The sequence below is a fragment of the Oncorhynchus masou genome, chromosome 29, assembly GCF_036934945.1.
Source record: "Oncorhynchus masou masou isolate Uvic2021 chromosome 29, UVic_Omas_1.1, whole genome shotgun sequence".
Lineage (NCBI taxonomy): Eukaryota > Metazoa > Chordata > Actinopteri > Salmoniformes > Salmonidae > Oncorhynchus > Oncorhynchus masou.
In genome coordinates, this window is record NC_088240.1 from 84,455,471 (window position 1) to 84,470,968 (window position 15,498).

Below are 15,498 nucleotides of genomic sequence, written 5' to 3' on the forward strand. Positions count from 1 at the left end.
TCCCTCCCCGTCTCGTTCGCTCAGAGGAAGAGACGAAGTGAGAAGTTTTAATCGTCCCGAAATCTGGCCACGAAAATAAACCAACTAGGTAAATAATTTTTGTATGGAGGTCAATGAGTGTCGAATTTAGTAAACCAAAATGGTAATTTCTCATTTGCTACTTGACGCTTATTTTATTTAATAGGACGTTTCGTAAATCTTAGGTGTTATGTGTTTGTATTGTTATATAAATATTCATACACATAGCTCATATATTATACAGCGCTAAACTAATCTGCCTGACTCAAGCCATTTCACGTACCCCTGCTAAAACAGGAACCAGGTCACTCTTCCTGCAATAAAACTACCCCCCTCAGCTCTGTTGTTTCACGACCCCCTCTGCTCTCCTGTCTCACTGTCCCCTGACACACACATACCCAGCAATAAACTACCCCCCTCAGGCTCTGTTATTTCACGACCCCCTCAGCTCCCCTTATCTCACGACTTCGGGACACACACTGACATTCTATCGCACGAACACACACACTCCACTCCCCTTTCTACTGGGCAGGAGCCAGGATGGGACGACTTCACGGGGCACCAATGAGGCTCCTGCACAGGCTCGGTCAGGACCCGCCTCCAACCTTCACCAACCAGTCAGAAGACAGAACTACAAGAATCAACCTACGTCATTCTATGTACAAAATCTGTTGCGCGCTCTGTTTAGGGATCCTTGTCAGCTGCCTCCTTCTGAGCCATATGACTAGGTCCGTGCACGCTTAATTAGAGGACAAGATATCTTTTACATAATAAACTGCCTTTTTTCTATACTTGATTCCACACTGTCCAGCGTCTTGATTTGGTCTCTCTCTCCGGTAGCTAATCATCAACAGTATCTATCTATCTATCTATCTATCTATCTATCTATCTATCTATCTATCTATCTATCTATCTATCTATCTATCTATCTATCTATCTATCTATCTATCTATCTATATATATATATATATATATATATATATATATATATATATATATATATATATATATATATATATGTGTGTGTGTGTTGCTGTATGCCCTCCTTGGCTGGGGACAGAAGCTCTGACAAGCTCTGACAACAGGCACAACTAAGATATATATACACAAGTGGATGCTTGTGGCATTTCGGCAAAAACAGACTTTATATCTTAGTTGTGCCTGTTGTCAGAGCTTCTGTCCCCAGCCAAGGAGGGCAAACAGCAACACTGAGATATTCTCTGCAGATTCTGTCAGACCTGGGCCCTGACAGTGAATCTCAGTAAGACATAAATAATGATCCTATAAAAGGTCCTGTTTCCAGGACCATGAATATAAATTCCATCCAGACGCCGTTGCCCTAGAGCGCACAAAACTATACCTACCACGGCCTAAATATCAGCACCAAAGGTAACTTCCGAAAAGCTATGAACGATCTGAGAGGCAAGGCAAGAAGGGTCTACTACGCCATCAAAAGGAACATACAATTTGACATTTAGGATCTGGCTAAAAAAAATACTTGAATCGGTTATAGAACCAATTGGCCTTTATGGTTGAGGTCTGGGGTGCGCTCACCAACCAATAATTCACAAAATGGGGAAAAAGAAATTGAGACTGCATGCAGAATTCTGAAAAAAACATCCTCTGTGTACAACGTTAAACACCAAATACTGCACGCAGAGCAAAATTAGGATGATACCCGCTAATTATCAAAATCCAGAAAACAGACGTTAAATTCTACAACAACCTAAAAGGAAATGATTCCAAAACCACAATAAGACCTAACCAAATCATGAGAATACAAAAAGGTAATTTCTTGACAAATTTGGAAAGAATTAACTGAAAAATAGAGCAAACTGGAATGCTATTTGGCCCTAAACAGATAGTACACAGTGGCAGAATACCTGGCTACCATGACTGACCCAAAATGAAGGAAAGCTTTGACTATGTGCAGACTCAGTGAGCATAGCCTTGCTATTGAGAAAGGCTGCTGTAGGCAGACCTGGCTCTGAAGAGAAGACAGGCTATGTACAGACTCAGTGAGCATAGCCTTGCTATTGAGAAAGGCTGCTGAAGGCAGACCTGGCTCTCAAGAGAAGATAGGCTATGTGCTCACTGCCCATTAAATGAGGTGGAAATTGAGCTGCACTTCCTAACCTCCTGCCAAATGTATGATAATGTTAGATAAACATATTTCCCTCAGATTACACAGACCCACAACGAATTTAAAAACAAATCCAATTTTGATATACTCCCATATCTATTAGGTGAAATACCACAGTGTACCATCACAGCAGCAAGATGTGACCTGTTGCCATAAGAAAAAGGCAAACAGTGAAGAACAAACACCATTGTAAATACAACCCATATTTATGTTTATTTATTTTCTCTTTTGTACATTAACTATTTGCAAATCATTAGAACATGGTATATAGCCATAATATGTTGTCAGTGTAATGTTTACTTTTAATTTCTGATTGTTTATTTAACTTTTGTTTGTTATCTATTTCATTTGCTTTGGCAATGTAAACATATGTTTCCCATGCCAATAAAGCCATTTGAATTGAAATTGATAGAGGACTCATCATGGATATTATCCAATTTGTCATGGACATTGCTATTGAGGGCTTTCACCATTTATACGTTTTCAACTGGATGGGGATTCCTATGAGTTGGTAGCAATCAGTCAATGAAGAATAAAATGGACTACTTTAAAATGGAGATAGCTTTAATGGGACTGCCCAAACTGTCACAGACGTTATAATGGCACAGATACAAAGATGAGTCCTCCATCTCTATGGACTGTTGTTCACACGTGTATCTGCCCTCTCATTGGCTAGAATGGGCTCCTGAGTGGCACAGCGGTCTAAGGCACTGCATCTCAGTGCTAGAGGCGTCACTACAGACCCTGGTTTGTTTCCATGCTGTATCACAACCGGCCGCGATTGGGAGTCCCATAGGGCGGCACAGAATTGGCTCAGCATCGTCAGGCTGGGTTAGGGTTTGGTCGGGGAAGGCCGTCATTGTAAATAAGAATCTATTCTTAACTGACTTGCCTAGTTAAATAACGTTTTTTTTTTTTTTTTGGTCCCACCTGATCTCACCTCCTGCCTGCCTTCCATATTTGGGGACATGTGGTTTGATTGTTAAAGTATATTTGAGGACATGTGTTTTGATTGTTATCTTATCAATACAATAGACACTCTTTGGTTTGCTTCCGTTTAGATCCTTAAGTATGGTAAAGGGTTTCTATTGCAAAAGTTTTGCAACGGAAACCTCCTAATGAATACACGCCAGGTGATGTCATGTTTTGTGGATCATGTGATTTGGCTGTGTGAAGAATGGCTGACCAAGCGGTGACCACTGAGAGAGGGTGAGTGTGTTTTTTTATAAACAAACTTAGAACCGCTCTTTTAAATATAACAATATTGATAAAAGCGACCGACAAAAAGTTAATCATGATACAATTTGTTTCCTTCGTGTGTCTTGTTATTAGCTAGTCCTAGCATGTTGATTGTTCTTGTTTGTCGTCAAGCACCTATAGACTGAAGTTAATTTTCAGTTGACTTAACACACTCGTGGCATCAATGTTGCATGTTTATAGTTTATGCCGGGTTCGGGTGCTTGTCGGAGCTAGGAAACTCGGACATTTCGACTTGCTAATTAGTTGAACGCGGTAGGTGATTGACAACAAGTTAGAAAGTCGGACATGTCCGATGTTCCTAGTTCCGACTAGCACGTGAAAGTGGCATTGGTCCGCGTTAAAAAGTCATGAAACCGACGGAGCGGTTGAAAGCTTGAAATGAACAGCTGTGTTGGAATGCGAACAATATGGGTGTCAGTTCTGACTGTATGGTGCGGGAGGATGACGGGAATGTTCGGTAGTTGAAAAACATAGGAAGAAGAGAGATCATGATACAGAAAGCAGTGAAGCGTCTAGTGAAGAAAGCATGAAGAGGGCCAAGGTATGAAGTAAGAGTAGTGATGTGTTGGGAGTGGAAAGCGGTGATAGTGTTTGATTAGACCACGGCGCCTCACTTACACCCTATCTGACTAACTCATGCCGTAGAGAACGAGGTAGGTGAAGTGAAATTAGCTCGATTCATTGGAAATAGTAGAATGTTAATATAGTGTGGTAGCCAGGCTCAGCAAGAGACTATTCTGAAAATGGAAAAGCTTAACGTTAATGGGAAGAAGATTAATAGCCATGTCCCTGGTTCTTATGCTAGATTGAGGGAAGTCATCACTGTGTCCCAATATCTATGTCCATAGATGATGTTAAAGAAAATGTGACGGGAGGCAGAGTAATTGAGGCCAAAACGTTGATTGGTAGGAAAGAGGGTCAAACAAGTGAAAGCTTATCAGTAGTGGTGAGGTTTGATCAAGTCTTGCTGAGAAAAGTACAGATCCGATTCCTTCGTTTCAATGTTAGAGAATTTGTCCCATATGCACTGCAATGTTTTAAAAGCCAAATAATGTAGCGGCTCAGTGTAAAGGAAAGAAAAGATGTGAGGAGGGACACGTGGTTACGCTGAATGTGGTAGCAATGTGAAGGTTAAGTGCTGTAATTGTGGGGGAGAACACTGTAGCATTTGGTGGATGCCAAGTACAGAGAGGCTCGGAGATATAGGATCAGTCGTGATGTATCGTATGCAGAGAGAGGCTCGGAGATATAGGATCAGTCGTGATGTATCGTGTGCAGAGAGAGGCTCGGAGATATAGGATCAGTCGTGATGTATCGTGTGCAGAGAGAGGCTCGGAGATATAGGATCAGTCGTGATGTATCGTATGCAGAGAGAGGCTCGGAGATATAGGATCAGTCGTGATGTATCGTATGCAGAGAGAGGCTCGGAGATATAGGATCAGTCGTGATGTATCGTGTGCAGAGAGAGGCTCGGAGATATAGGATCAGTCGTGACGTATCGTATGCAGAGAGAGGCTCGGAGATATAGGATCAGTCGTGATGTATCGTATGCAGAGAGAGGCTCGGAGATATAGGAACAGTCGTGATGTATCGTATGCAGAGAGAGGCTCGGAGATATAGGATCAGTCGTGATGTATCGTATGCAGAGAGAGGCTCGGAGATATAGGATCAGTCGTGACGTATCGTATGCAGAGAGAGGCTCGGAGATATAGGATCAGTCGTGATGTATCGTATGCAGAGAGAGGCTCGGAGATATAGGAACAGTCGTGATGTATCGTATGCAGAAGCCGTGAAACTGATTGGTAGAACTACAGAGCGGACTGATGGAGCTCACATGGATGTACTTGAGGTAAGTGGACCTACTGTCGTGGCTGGTGCTTCTGATGGTTCGGAGGCCTGTAAAGAAATCTTGTGCTCATTCGTGCCTGGTGTCAAAGGACACTTTGATAATGAATAAAGTTGACCTCATAGCTTTTATTGGTAAGGTTATTAATGCGACTCGGGTTGTGAAAAAAAGAAGGTTATTGTGGAGACGGCAAAAGAGATATTGGGGGTAACCGATGTTACTGTTGAAATGGTTGTTGACATGTTGAACAATCCCAAGGCTAGAGTGTTTCAGCATGATACAGATACATTCTAATGGTGTTAGTGAGGTTTTTGGGGGGCAGAGTGGAGGGTGTCTTTGACAGTGTCATCTCATGATGTTTTAGGTGTTGTTTACATGTACATAGACTACTTATAGGCCCTTTTAAATGTCTGTGTTTCTATTTTCTGATCTTAATTTAGGACAATTCCACGGTGATGGAATTATCCTGAGAAATTCTATGGTCATGGAATTATGCCGACTCAGAATTTTCACTTTAAAATGTATACCAAACAAAAAAACATTGATTTCAAAGTTTAACAAACCATATAACTCTATGCAAAAGGACTTAACCATTTCCACATAAAATATACAGTAAGAACTGTGCAGATACAAAGTTTGGTAACAGAATATCAGAATAATCGCTCTCGTTGGCTGCACTCGCTTCATACTCGTCGCCAAACCCACTGGCTCCATGTCATCTACAAGACCCTGCTAGGTAAAGTCCCCCTTATCTCAGCTCGCTGGTCACCATAGAATCACCCACCTGTAGCACTCGCTCCAGCAGGTATATCTCTCTGGTCACCCCCAAAACCAATTCTTCCTTTGGCCGCCTCTCCTTCTAGTTCTCTGCTGCCAATGACTGGAACGAACTACAAAAATCTCTGAAACTGGATACACTTATCTCCCTCACTAGCTTTAAGCACCAGCTGTTAGAGCAGCTCACAGATTACTGCACCTGTACATAGCCCACCTATAATTTAGCCCAAACAACTACCTCTTTCCCTACTGAATTTATTTTATTTATTTATTTTACTCCTTTGCACCCCATTATTTTTATTTCTACTTTGCACATTCTTCCACTGCAAATCTCCCATTCCAGTGTTTTACTTGCTATGTTTAATTTAATTTGCCACCATGGCCTTTTTTTGCCTTTACCTCCCTTATCTCACCTCATTTGCTCACATCGTATATAGACTTGTTTATACTGTATTATTGACTGTATGTTTGTTTTACTCCATGTGTAACTCTGTGTCGTTGTATGTGTCGAATTGCTTTGCTTTATCTTGGCCAGGTCGCAATTGTAAATGAGAACTTGTTCTCAACTAGCCTACCTGGTTAAATAAAGGTGTTCTCAACTAGCCTACCTGGTTAAATAAAGGTGAAAAAAAATAATAATAAATAAATAAAACCCAGGGAGATTTTTACTGTGATTCTGTTACCAAATTTAGCATCTGCACAGTTTTTCCAGTAAATTGTTCAAAGTAGTCATTGTGCATAGAGTTGGTTTGTTAAACTTCTAAATCAATATTTTTTTGATTGGCATACAGCGTAATTCAGCTACTGTGGAAATGCCATATTGACAATGCCTAAAGTGAAATGTTTTAGGAGGGCTTGAAAGCTTTGTTCAAGTGTGTTTGTAAGCTTATAGGCCAGTACACTACAACCTTCTCCACTACTGCAACCCAATTTCAAGAACCAATTATCCAATACCTTATCTGTTTTTTAATTTAGGATGTAACTAAGTCCAATGCAGCGAATCCCAACACTAACTGCATTTCCCCATTCAATTAACACAAGCACATGTGATTAATAAGGCTATTACATGTCGTCCCTGGCATATAACATCCCTTTTCCACTCTGTTTTTTAGTTTGTTTTTTGGCTGCAGACTGGCTCAGCGACTACTGATGTTTCTTGGTATTCATAGTCTTTTCTACAATTTGTTGAGTGTCCTGGTCAGAACGTTGAGGTAACCTACCTACCGGTGTGATTGTCAGACTAACTCCACCTCCCCGGCTGCACCCCACTCATATGCTGCTAGTGATGCTCCACCTCCCTGCTGCACCCCACTCATATGCTGCTAGTGCTGCTCCACCTCCCTGCTGCATGCAGTGCTTGAGGCAGGAAGTAACATCCCTGGCAGTTCAATCAGTCAACAAACCCTGCATGTCATTTTATTTACACCTATCCCCGAAGCATGTTTACAAGTTGTTTTTTTTTTTTTTTTTTTTACATTTAATGTCTCGTCTCCTTTTTGCTGTGAAATATTACAACTGTCAGCAACATGACTCCCAATGTAATCCCAGACCGTATAGGCTATAGCCTAGGCTGGTTGATGAGTTGTGTCTGTGTCTATGCAGGTCCTGGACTTCCACGGCATGGATCACCAGCTGGCTGCCCTCCTGGTGCCCCACCTCCCAGAACCAGCTCAAGACTGCAGAGGAGAAGATGCTGCAATGTAAGGAATTCCTCTTTACCATCAAACTGTATTTCCAGCCGTGGCCAATTTGTGGATTATTATGTGTGGATCCGTCTCATCCCCAGGCATCACAGGCAAGGTGTCCCAGCAGTATGTCCCAATCTCGGATGGTAACATGCTGTGGACCCTCACATTGAATGGAAACATGAAGAACCAGACTCCCCTGGTGCTGCTGCATGGCTTCGGTGGAGGGGTGGGCCTGTGGGCCCTCAACCTAGACGCCCTGGCCCAACAGGTTAGTCTCTGAAGCACAGGCTTCTCTTGTAGCGTTGGAAAGCCTGAGGAAGTTCTCCTCAGAGAGACGATGTAAAGGGGTGTAGTACGACAGTCTAGATAGAAACTAATGCACATTGCCATATATCAAACCACTGCAGTATTTTGCATGGCGGCAGCTCTGAACAGGTTGTTATAATCCTATTTCTTTAGTTTATGCAAGGATGAATAAGGTACGTAACTAACGGTGCATAGGCTACTACAAGGTAGGAAAAGGGACACGAAAAACAAGGAAATGCCTCTTCGGAGGGGAAACTTCATTTCTACTTACAGCCAATCACATACTGAATTTCTCCAGACTTCCAAAAGAGATTTGGAGGATGGTCACAGGAAACTACCAATAGGTCAACTGGTCAACCACACCTGCTATAAATAACTAGCTCTAATTGTTGTCTGACTGCTATATATTTTGTGTATGCTTTCTTTTTAACACTGACTTCTATTTTTAGTAAGTTTTATCATGTTGTGTAGTGCCTTTATAAATAAAATGACTTTTCATTATTATTAATGTTAATAATAGAGGCCCGTCTATGCCTTTGACCTGCTGGGCTTCGGCCAGAGCAGCAGGCCCTACTTCAGCTCCGACGCCAAGGAGGCTGAGGCCCAGTTTGTGGACTCCATCGAGCAGTGGAGGGCTAAAGTCAACCTGGAAGCCATGGTCATGCTGGGACATAACTTTGGAGGTTATTTGGCAGCTGCTTATTCGCTCAAGTATCCCACCAGGTAAGTATCACCTGACACCACCCAACACTTTCCCCAGTTCAGAACCATAGACAGGTTTCAACATGAACGGTTGTTTTATTCCTTAGTATTTAGCCACCTCCTTGGTTAAAGATAGAATACTACATGTATTTAGCCAGTCCTTGGTTCACCCTCCTATGCTTGACTAATACTGTACACCCCAGACCTCACGGGATGTTGGTATGCAGGTGCTAACCTCTGATAACAACATGAATGTCCTTAAAAAGTGTCCCCTCTGTGCTGTATCTCAACGGAATCATCTTCTCTCACTGTGTTGCTAAGATTTCAGCAGGAACCTAACTCATTATAAATGTCTCCAAAACCTCATCACACTCAGATCAGAGCAGCTTAAAGCAGCCAGCCAGCCACATCCTGTCCTTCTAGTATTAAAGCAGCCAGCCACATCATGTCCTCCTAGTATTAAAGCAGCCAGCCACATCCTGTCCTTCTAGTATTAAAGCAGCCAGCCACATCATGTCCTCCTAGTATTAAAGCAGCCAGCCAGCCACATCCTGTCCTTCTAGTATTCAAGCAGCCAGCCACATCATGTCCTCCTAGTATTCAAGCAGCCAGCCACATCATGTCCTCCTAGTATTAAAGCAGCCAGCCACATCATGTCCTCCTAGTATTAAAGCAGCCAGCCAGCCACATCATGTCCTCCTAGTATTAAAGCAGCCAGCCAGCCACATCCTGTCCTTCTAGTATTCAAGCAGCCAGCCAGCCACATCCTGTCCTTCTAATATTCAAGCAGCCAGGCAGCCACATCCTGTCTTTCTAGTATTCAAGCAGCCAGCCACATCCTGTCCTTCTAGTATTCAAGCAGCCAGCCAGCCACATCCTGTCCTTCTAGTATTAAAGCAGCCAGCCACATCCTGTCCTTCTGGTATTCAAGCAGCCAGCCAGCCACATCCTGTCCCTCTAGTATTAAAGCAGCCAGCCAGCCACATCCTGTTCTTCTAGTATTAAAGCAGCCAGCCAGCCACATCCTGTCCTTCTAGTATTCAAGCAGCCAGCCAGCCACATCCTGTCCTTCTAGTATTCAAGCAGCCAGCCAGCCACATCCTGTCCTTCTAGTATTCAGGCAGCCACATCCTGTCCTTCTAGTATTCAAGCAGCCAGCCAGCCAGCCACATCCTGTCCTTCTAGTATTAAAGCAGCCAGCCAGCCAGCCACATCCTGTCCTTCTAGTATTAAAGCAGCCAGCCAGCCAGCCACATCCTGTCCTTCTCTAGTATTCAAGCAGCCAGCCACATCCTGACCTTCTAGTATTAAAGCAGTCAGCCAGCCACATTCTGATTATCCTAATTGGCTCTGAATTAAGGACAAAATGTCCATCTGACTGGGGCACTTTGGCAATGTTTAGACAGGCAGCCCAATTCTGTTATTTTCCTCCACTAATTGGTCTTTTGACCACTGATCTTTTCACATCAGATTTTTTTCAGAGCAGATCTGATTGGTCAAAAGACCAATTAGGGAAAAAAATATCAGAATTGGTCTGCCTGTCTAAATGGCGCCTTTATTTCCCCTGTTCAGTTCACCGATGGACAGATCACTTAATAAACTCTGCCCTAGTGGTTCAGATTATTTCCTTTCCAGATCTTTCAATACGAACTCAACTTATTTTGTTCACCACCATAGAGGCGTTTCAATTATTTCAGATTGGTGTTGATGGTGTATGGTATTTCCTCTTCACTGTCCTGTAGGGTGCAACACATGGGGCTGGTTGAGCCGTGGGGCTGACCTTTCCTCTTCACTGTCCTGTAGGGTGCAACACATGGTGCTGGTTGAGCCGTGGGGCTGACCTTTCCTCTTCACTGTCCTGTAGGGTGCAACACATGGTGCTGGTTGAGCCGTGGGGCTGACCTTTCCTCTTCACTGTCCTGTAGGGTGCAACACATGGGGCTGGTTGAGCCGTGGGGCTGACCTTTCCTCTTCACTGTCCTGTAGGGTAAAGCACATGGTGCTGGTTGAGCCGTGGGGCTGACCTTTCCTCTTCACTGTCCTGTAGGGTGCAACACATGGGGCTGGTTGAGCCGTGGGGCTGACCTTTCCTCTTCACTGTCCTGTAGGGTGCTGGTTGAGCCGTGGGGCTGACCTTTCCTCTTCACTGTCCTGTAGGGTGCAACACATGGGGCTGGTTGAGCCGTGGGGCTGACCTTTCCTCTTCACTGTCCTGTAGGGTGCTGGTTGAGCCGTGGGGCTGACCTTTCCTCTTCACTGTCCTGTAGGGTGCAACACATGGTGCTGGTTGAGCTGTGGGGCTGACCTTTCCTCTTCACTGTCCTGTAGGGTAAAGCACATGGTGCTGGTTGAGCCGTGGGGCTGACCTTTCCTCTTCACTGTCCTGTAGGGTGCAACACATGGGGCTGGTTGAGCCGTGGGGCTGACCTTTCCTCTTCACTGTCCTGTAGGGTGCAACACATGGGGCTGGTTGAGCTGTGGGGCTGACCTTTCCTCTTCACTGTCCTGTAGGGTAAAGCACATGGTGCTGGTTGAGCCGTGGGGCTGACCTTTCCTCTTCACTGTCCTGTAGGGTGCAACACATGGGGCTGGTTGAGCCGTGGGGCTGACCTTTCCTCTTCACTGTCCTGTAGGGTGCAACACATGGGGCTGGTTGAGCCGTGGGGCTGACCTTTCCTCTTCACTGTCCTGTAGGGTGCAACACATGGGGCTGGTTGAGCCGTGGGGCTGACCTTTCCTCTTCACTGTCCTGTAGGGTGCTGGTTGAGCTGTGGGGCTGACCTTTCCTCTTCACTGTCCTGTAGGGTAAAGCACATGGTGCTGGTTGAGCCGTGGGGCTTACCTGAGCGTCCAGACACAGAAGACCAGGACAGGCCCATCCCCGTGTGGATCAAAGCCCTGGGAGCCATGTTGAGCCCTTTCAACCCCCTGGCAGGGCTACGTCTGGTGGGGCCACTGGGTAAGACTGGCAGCCTGTCTGACGAGATGGATGACGGACATAGAAATACTACTGTAAATTACATTTCAATTACATACCTGTCTGACTGGATCACTGCATTGTTTATGGGATGGAGTTTTACCAGCATTCAAACCCCCCTCCTTTGTTCTTCAAGGTCCCACACTTGTTTCAACTCTAAGACCAGACTTCAAGAAGAAATACTTGTCCATGTTCAACGACGACACGGTCACAGAGTATATCTATCACCTGAACGTCCAGACTCCCAGGTTAGTCCCTCTCTCCCTCTCTCTCTATTTAGTTCCTGTTTGAGTTCACTGGCTTTTTATCTCCACTTACTCTGGGCCTGTATTTACAGTCTCTGTCTGAGTGAGTTTCAATACAGTTCAATTCCAATGTTTTCCTCTTAGACCATAATGAAGATGATGCTATGATTCAATTTTGAAATGCTTTTGTAATATAGGCTGTGATTTTCATTTCTCACACCCTTATTTCAGTGATAATGTTAGTTTTACTCTTGTTGTAGTGGTGAGTTCAAAGTAGCTGCTTATTAAGGATTATTCTGAGAAGATCAGATTATCGTAAACCTTACTGCTGTACTTCTCCCTGTTTAGTAATAATCATGTTTGTTTACTCTGTTGCAGTGGTGAGACAGCCTTCAAGAACATGACCATCCCACACGGGTGGGCCAAGAGGCCTATGCTGCAGAGGATTGGCCTGCTCCATGCTGACATCCCTATTACTGTGATATATGGGTCACGCTCCAGCATCGACGGTAACTCGGGCAACGCTATCAAAGGAATGAGGCCAAACTCTCATGTGGAGATCATAGTACGTTTCAATTCCTTTAAGCTGAACACTTAAGATGCTGTCTGTGTGTGGTTGTCTAGTAATGCGTGAGACAGCTGGCTCAGCTTTTATATTCCGATTTATTCAGCAGGTGGCAGGAAAAAAGTGAATTGAAGTGTTAAATCCTAGATGAATATGATTTTCCAGAATGTGTATCTGATCTCATATTTCTATTCCTCCTCTCTCCCAGGCTATCAGAGGGGCGGGCCACTACGTATATGCTGACCAGCCAGAGGACTTCAACCACAGAGTGCTTCAGGTGTGTGACGCGCTGGGCTGAGGGGGGGGGGGCACTAGTTAACCTGCGGAGAGTGACGTGTTATACCTGTCATGCCCAGAGCTTGTCCTCTCAGTGAGCATGTGATCTGTGAGGATCAGAGAGGACTGGGCATACAGCTCAATAGGGCTTTATTTTACCTCGATCATCCTCACTTTAGGTCCTCAGTAGTAGACCCACCAGCACAGCAGACCTGCTAACTAGGGAAGGACCCCGTGTTGAAAAGATGATTCTCCTGGATTGTTTGGTTTGACACTTTTGTATTCATTCTACTGACTAAAGAGAATGGCTCATAGTTGTTACTGCTTGTCGGATTTTGGTCATTTTGTGATGAGTGTGTCAGCTTTTAATCTGCTGTTTTAAGAAATGTGATTCTCAGAACGATACAGACTACAATTTGACCACTTATTCTCATTCTGTCAAAGATCCTTTGTGAGATTATTTAGAAATGTTTCATTTGCGTCATAACAGCTCATGTAGATATGACCACGGACCATAGAGTTCTGATTTAAATACACATGATTGTGGAACTTTTAGACCTCTGGTTTTGCTGATGGGCTCCTGAGTGGCACAGCGGTCTAAGGCACTTAATCTCAGTGCTTCATCTCAGTTCCAGGCTGTATCACAACCGGCCGTGATTGGCAGTCCCATAGGGCGGCGCACAATTGGCCCAGCGTCGTTAGGGTTTGGCCGGGGTAGGCCGTCATTGCAAATAAGAATTTCTTCTTAACTGACTTGCGTAGTTAAATCAAGGTTAAATAAATACCAAATATAAAAAGATTTCCCCATGTCAACCGAAGTGCCTTTTTTAATGACCTAGTATGTGACCAGGGACTGCAGTCATTGCTGCTGCTTTTTGGTCTTGTCTTTTTATGGGTCCTTTTGCAAGTGGTCGTTTTCACTTCAAGATGTTCTAATTATGTTCTCATTCATAGTGTTTTGGCTCTTGTTGTGGTCTCGTGTTAAAACAATCCACTTATTAATAGCTAGCGTGTGCAGGTGAAGGAAAACGAAGCATCAGAATCTAGTAATTGAAGATAACTACTCCATTCTTCTCAGCTGCCATTGTGGGGAAAGAATGTTCGGCCTCAAACCCCATTCATTCATTGCAACAGTATTTGATAGTATTATTAGGCACCTGTCCAGGGTGCATCTCGGTCTAAGATCAGTTAGCATAGATATAGCAGCCTGTCCTCTTATTTCATGGAGGTGACAGCTAATATCTGTGTGTGAAGTTGCAGACTGGGTGGGTTACTTCGACTTTTACAGCCACTTTACCCAGTGCAACCTTTAAAAACATCTAAAGCACCGTTTACTAGATGTGCTGAGCCCAAGGATACGGTTTGATTAACTCCTGAACATGTGGATGCCTTTGTATTGTTGTCTTGTACATCATTGTAAGTCTCCAATCACAAGTCAATTACCGTGGGGAAGAAAAAATGGTGCTTCTCCATTCATGTATTGTAAAATACCTGTAAATAATAAAGATTATATTATGATTTCGGTGGCCTTGGTTGTGACACGTATATTTAGACTTGTGTTGTGAAGATCAACAATATTTCAGTCTTAAACACTACAACTCTCATAGGCATTCTGTCTGAACACCACCTTTATAAAAAAAGATTGCAGTAAAAGTGGAGTAACTGCAGTAATTGCGGAATAGCTGAAGTGTACTGCAGTCAAAGTGCAGTATAACTGCAGTTACACTTCAAAATTACTGCAGTAAAATAAATTGTTGTCACAGTGACTTTATCAAGCATTTTTTTTTTTATCCACACTGATTTCTGCTCAAAGAGGAGAGCTAATCTCAAAGCTTTTTAGTACCCATAAAAGTACAAAACTGCAACATGGACATCAGTATGACGTTCAGGGGTAGACTTTACACCAGTCTGGGTTATTTGTTATTGTGCTCTAAAATGGAGCAAAGCAAAGGTGAACATTTATCAATATTTCCCCCAAAAGCCCGTTGACATGTCAGAGCTGCCAACTGTCGGTTAGTAAGAGTAATGGTTCGTATCTGTGATGAGGGCAGGCCTTGTATTTCAGTACGTGACCACTAGAGGGAAACCTCCCTCAGATCAGGAAGGGGATGGAGGGAGCCTGCCTTGCTGAAGTGCAGTTAGCGAATCATCAAGGTCAATGTTACATCATTCAGTTCTGCTTCTCATCCTATGACCACTTAAAATATCAATAGTCTGTGTAAAAGGAAGAATGGTATTTTTCTGCATTAGGGTCTATATATGGCTGCCATATATAGGACTGCAGCGTTGCATTTTAACTTGCTCCATTACAGTGAGCAGGTTGACGTTTATTGGGACGAGTCTTGTCCTGGAGGCCCAACTGAAAGATTTCCTCGATGAGCCAGCTGCAAAGTCAAAATTGGAAATATTGTTAAAATGTATGAAAACAAAAATTAGCTATCTGGGCTACATTTCAGGTTAGTAGTATGCTTAACGTTAGGCTTAAAATCAGATTTTATGAATGGCTGTGCCAGCTAGTGACCACTCACAGCAGAGCTGCCTCCAGAAGAAGATTCATGACGACAATGCTAACCTGCTTACAGCGAGGGTGAATTAGGACAAGGGAGAGGCAGAAGCTCTAAGGGAGGGTGGAATGTGGTGCTGAAAATGTGTCCGGACAAAGACGTTTACAATGTTAACAGTGATATCTATATCA

At 43.7% G+C, this 15,498-nt stretch overlaps 1 protein-coding gene across 3 annotated transcripts; it reads left to right on the forward strand.

The window, feature by feature from the left end:
* The first annotated feature begins 3,292 nt into the window (after window positions 1–3,292).
* On the forward strand, window positions 3,293–14,321 carry abhd5a (abhydrolase domain containing 5a). 3 transcript variants are annotated; one of them, XM_064946646.1, is made up of 10 exons: window positions 3,294–3,370; window positions 7,157–7,255; window positions 7,647–7,744; window positions 7,831–8,000; window positions 8,559–8,761; window positions 11,545–11,699; window positions 11,854–11,965; window positions 12,341–12,527; window positions 12,736–12,804; window positions 12,983–14,321. In XM_064946646.1, exons 1-10 carry the CDS (start codon window positions 3,339–3,341, stop codon window positions 13,073–13,075), a joined length of 1,218 nt encoding a protein of 405 aa, XP_064802718.1. In that variant the 5' UTR covers window positions 3,294–3,338; the 3' UTR covers window positions 13,076–14,321. The 3 variants fall into 3 exon arrangements, with proteins under 3 accessions (XP_064802720.1, XP_064802718.1, XP_064802719.1); XM_064946647.1 differs by having other exon boundaries at window positions 8,598–8,761; XM_064946648.1 differs by lacking the exon at window positions 7,157–7,255 and having other exon boundaries at window positions 3,293–3,370.
* Window positions 14,322–15,498: the final 1,177 nt, after the last annotated feature.

Bases quoted from the DNA above. Each gene is read 5' to 3' on its own strand.
- abhd5a (XM_064946646.1), top strand. From the start codon at position 3,339: ATGGCTGACCAAGCGGTGACCACTGAGAGAGG. The intron at 7,745-7,830 runs GTAAGGAATTCC...TCTCATCCCCAG, and splicing joins AGAGGAGAAGATGCTGCAAT to GCATCACAGGCAAGGTGTCC. The intron at 11,966-12,340 runs GTTAGTCCCTCT...ACTCTGTTGCAG, and splicing joins CTGAACGTCCAGACTCCCAG to TGGTGAGACAGCCTTCAAGA.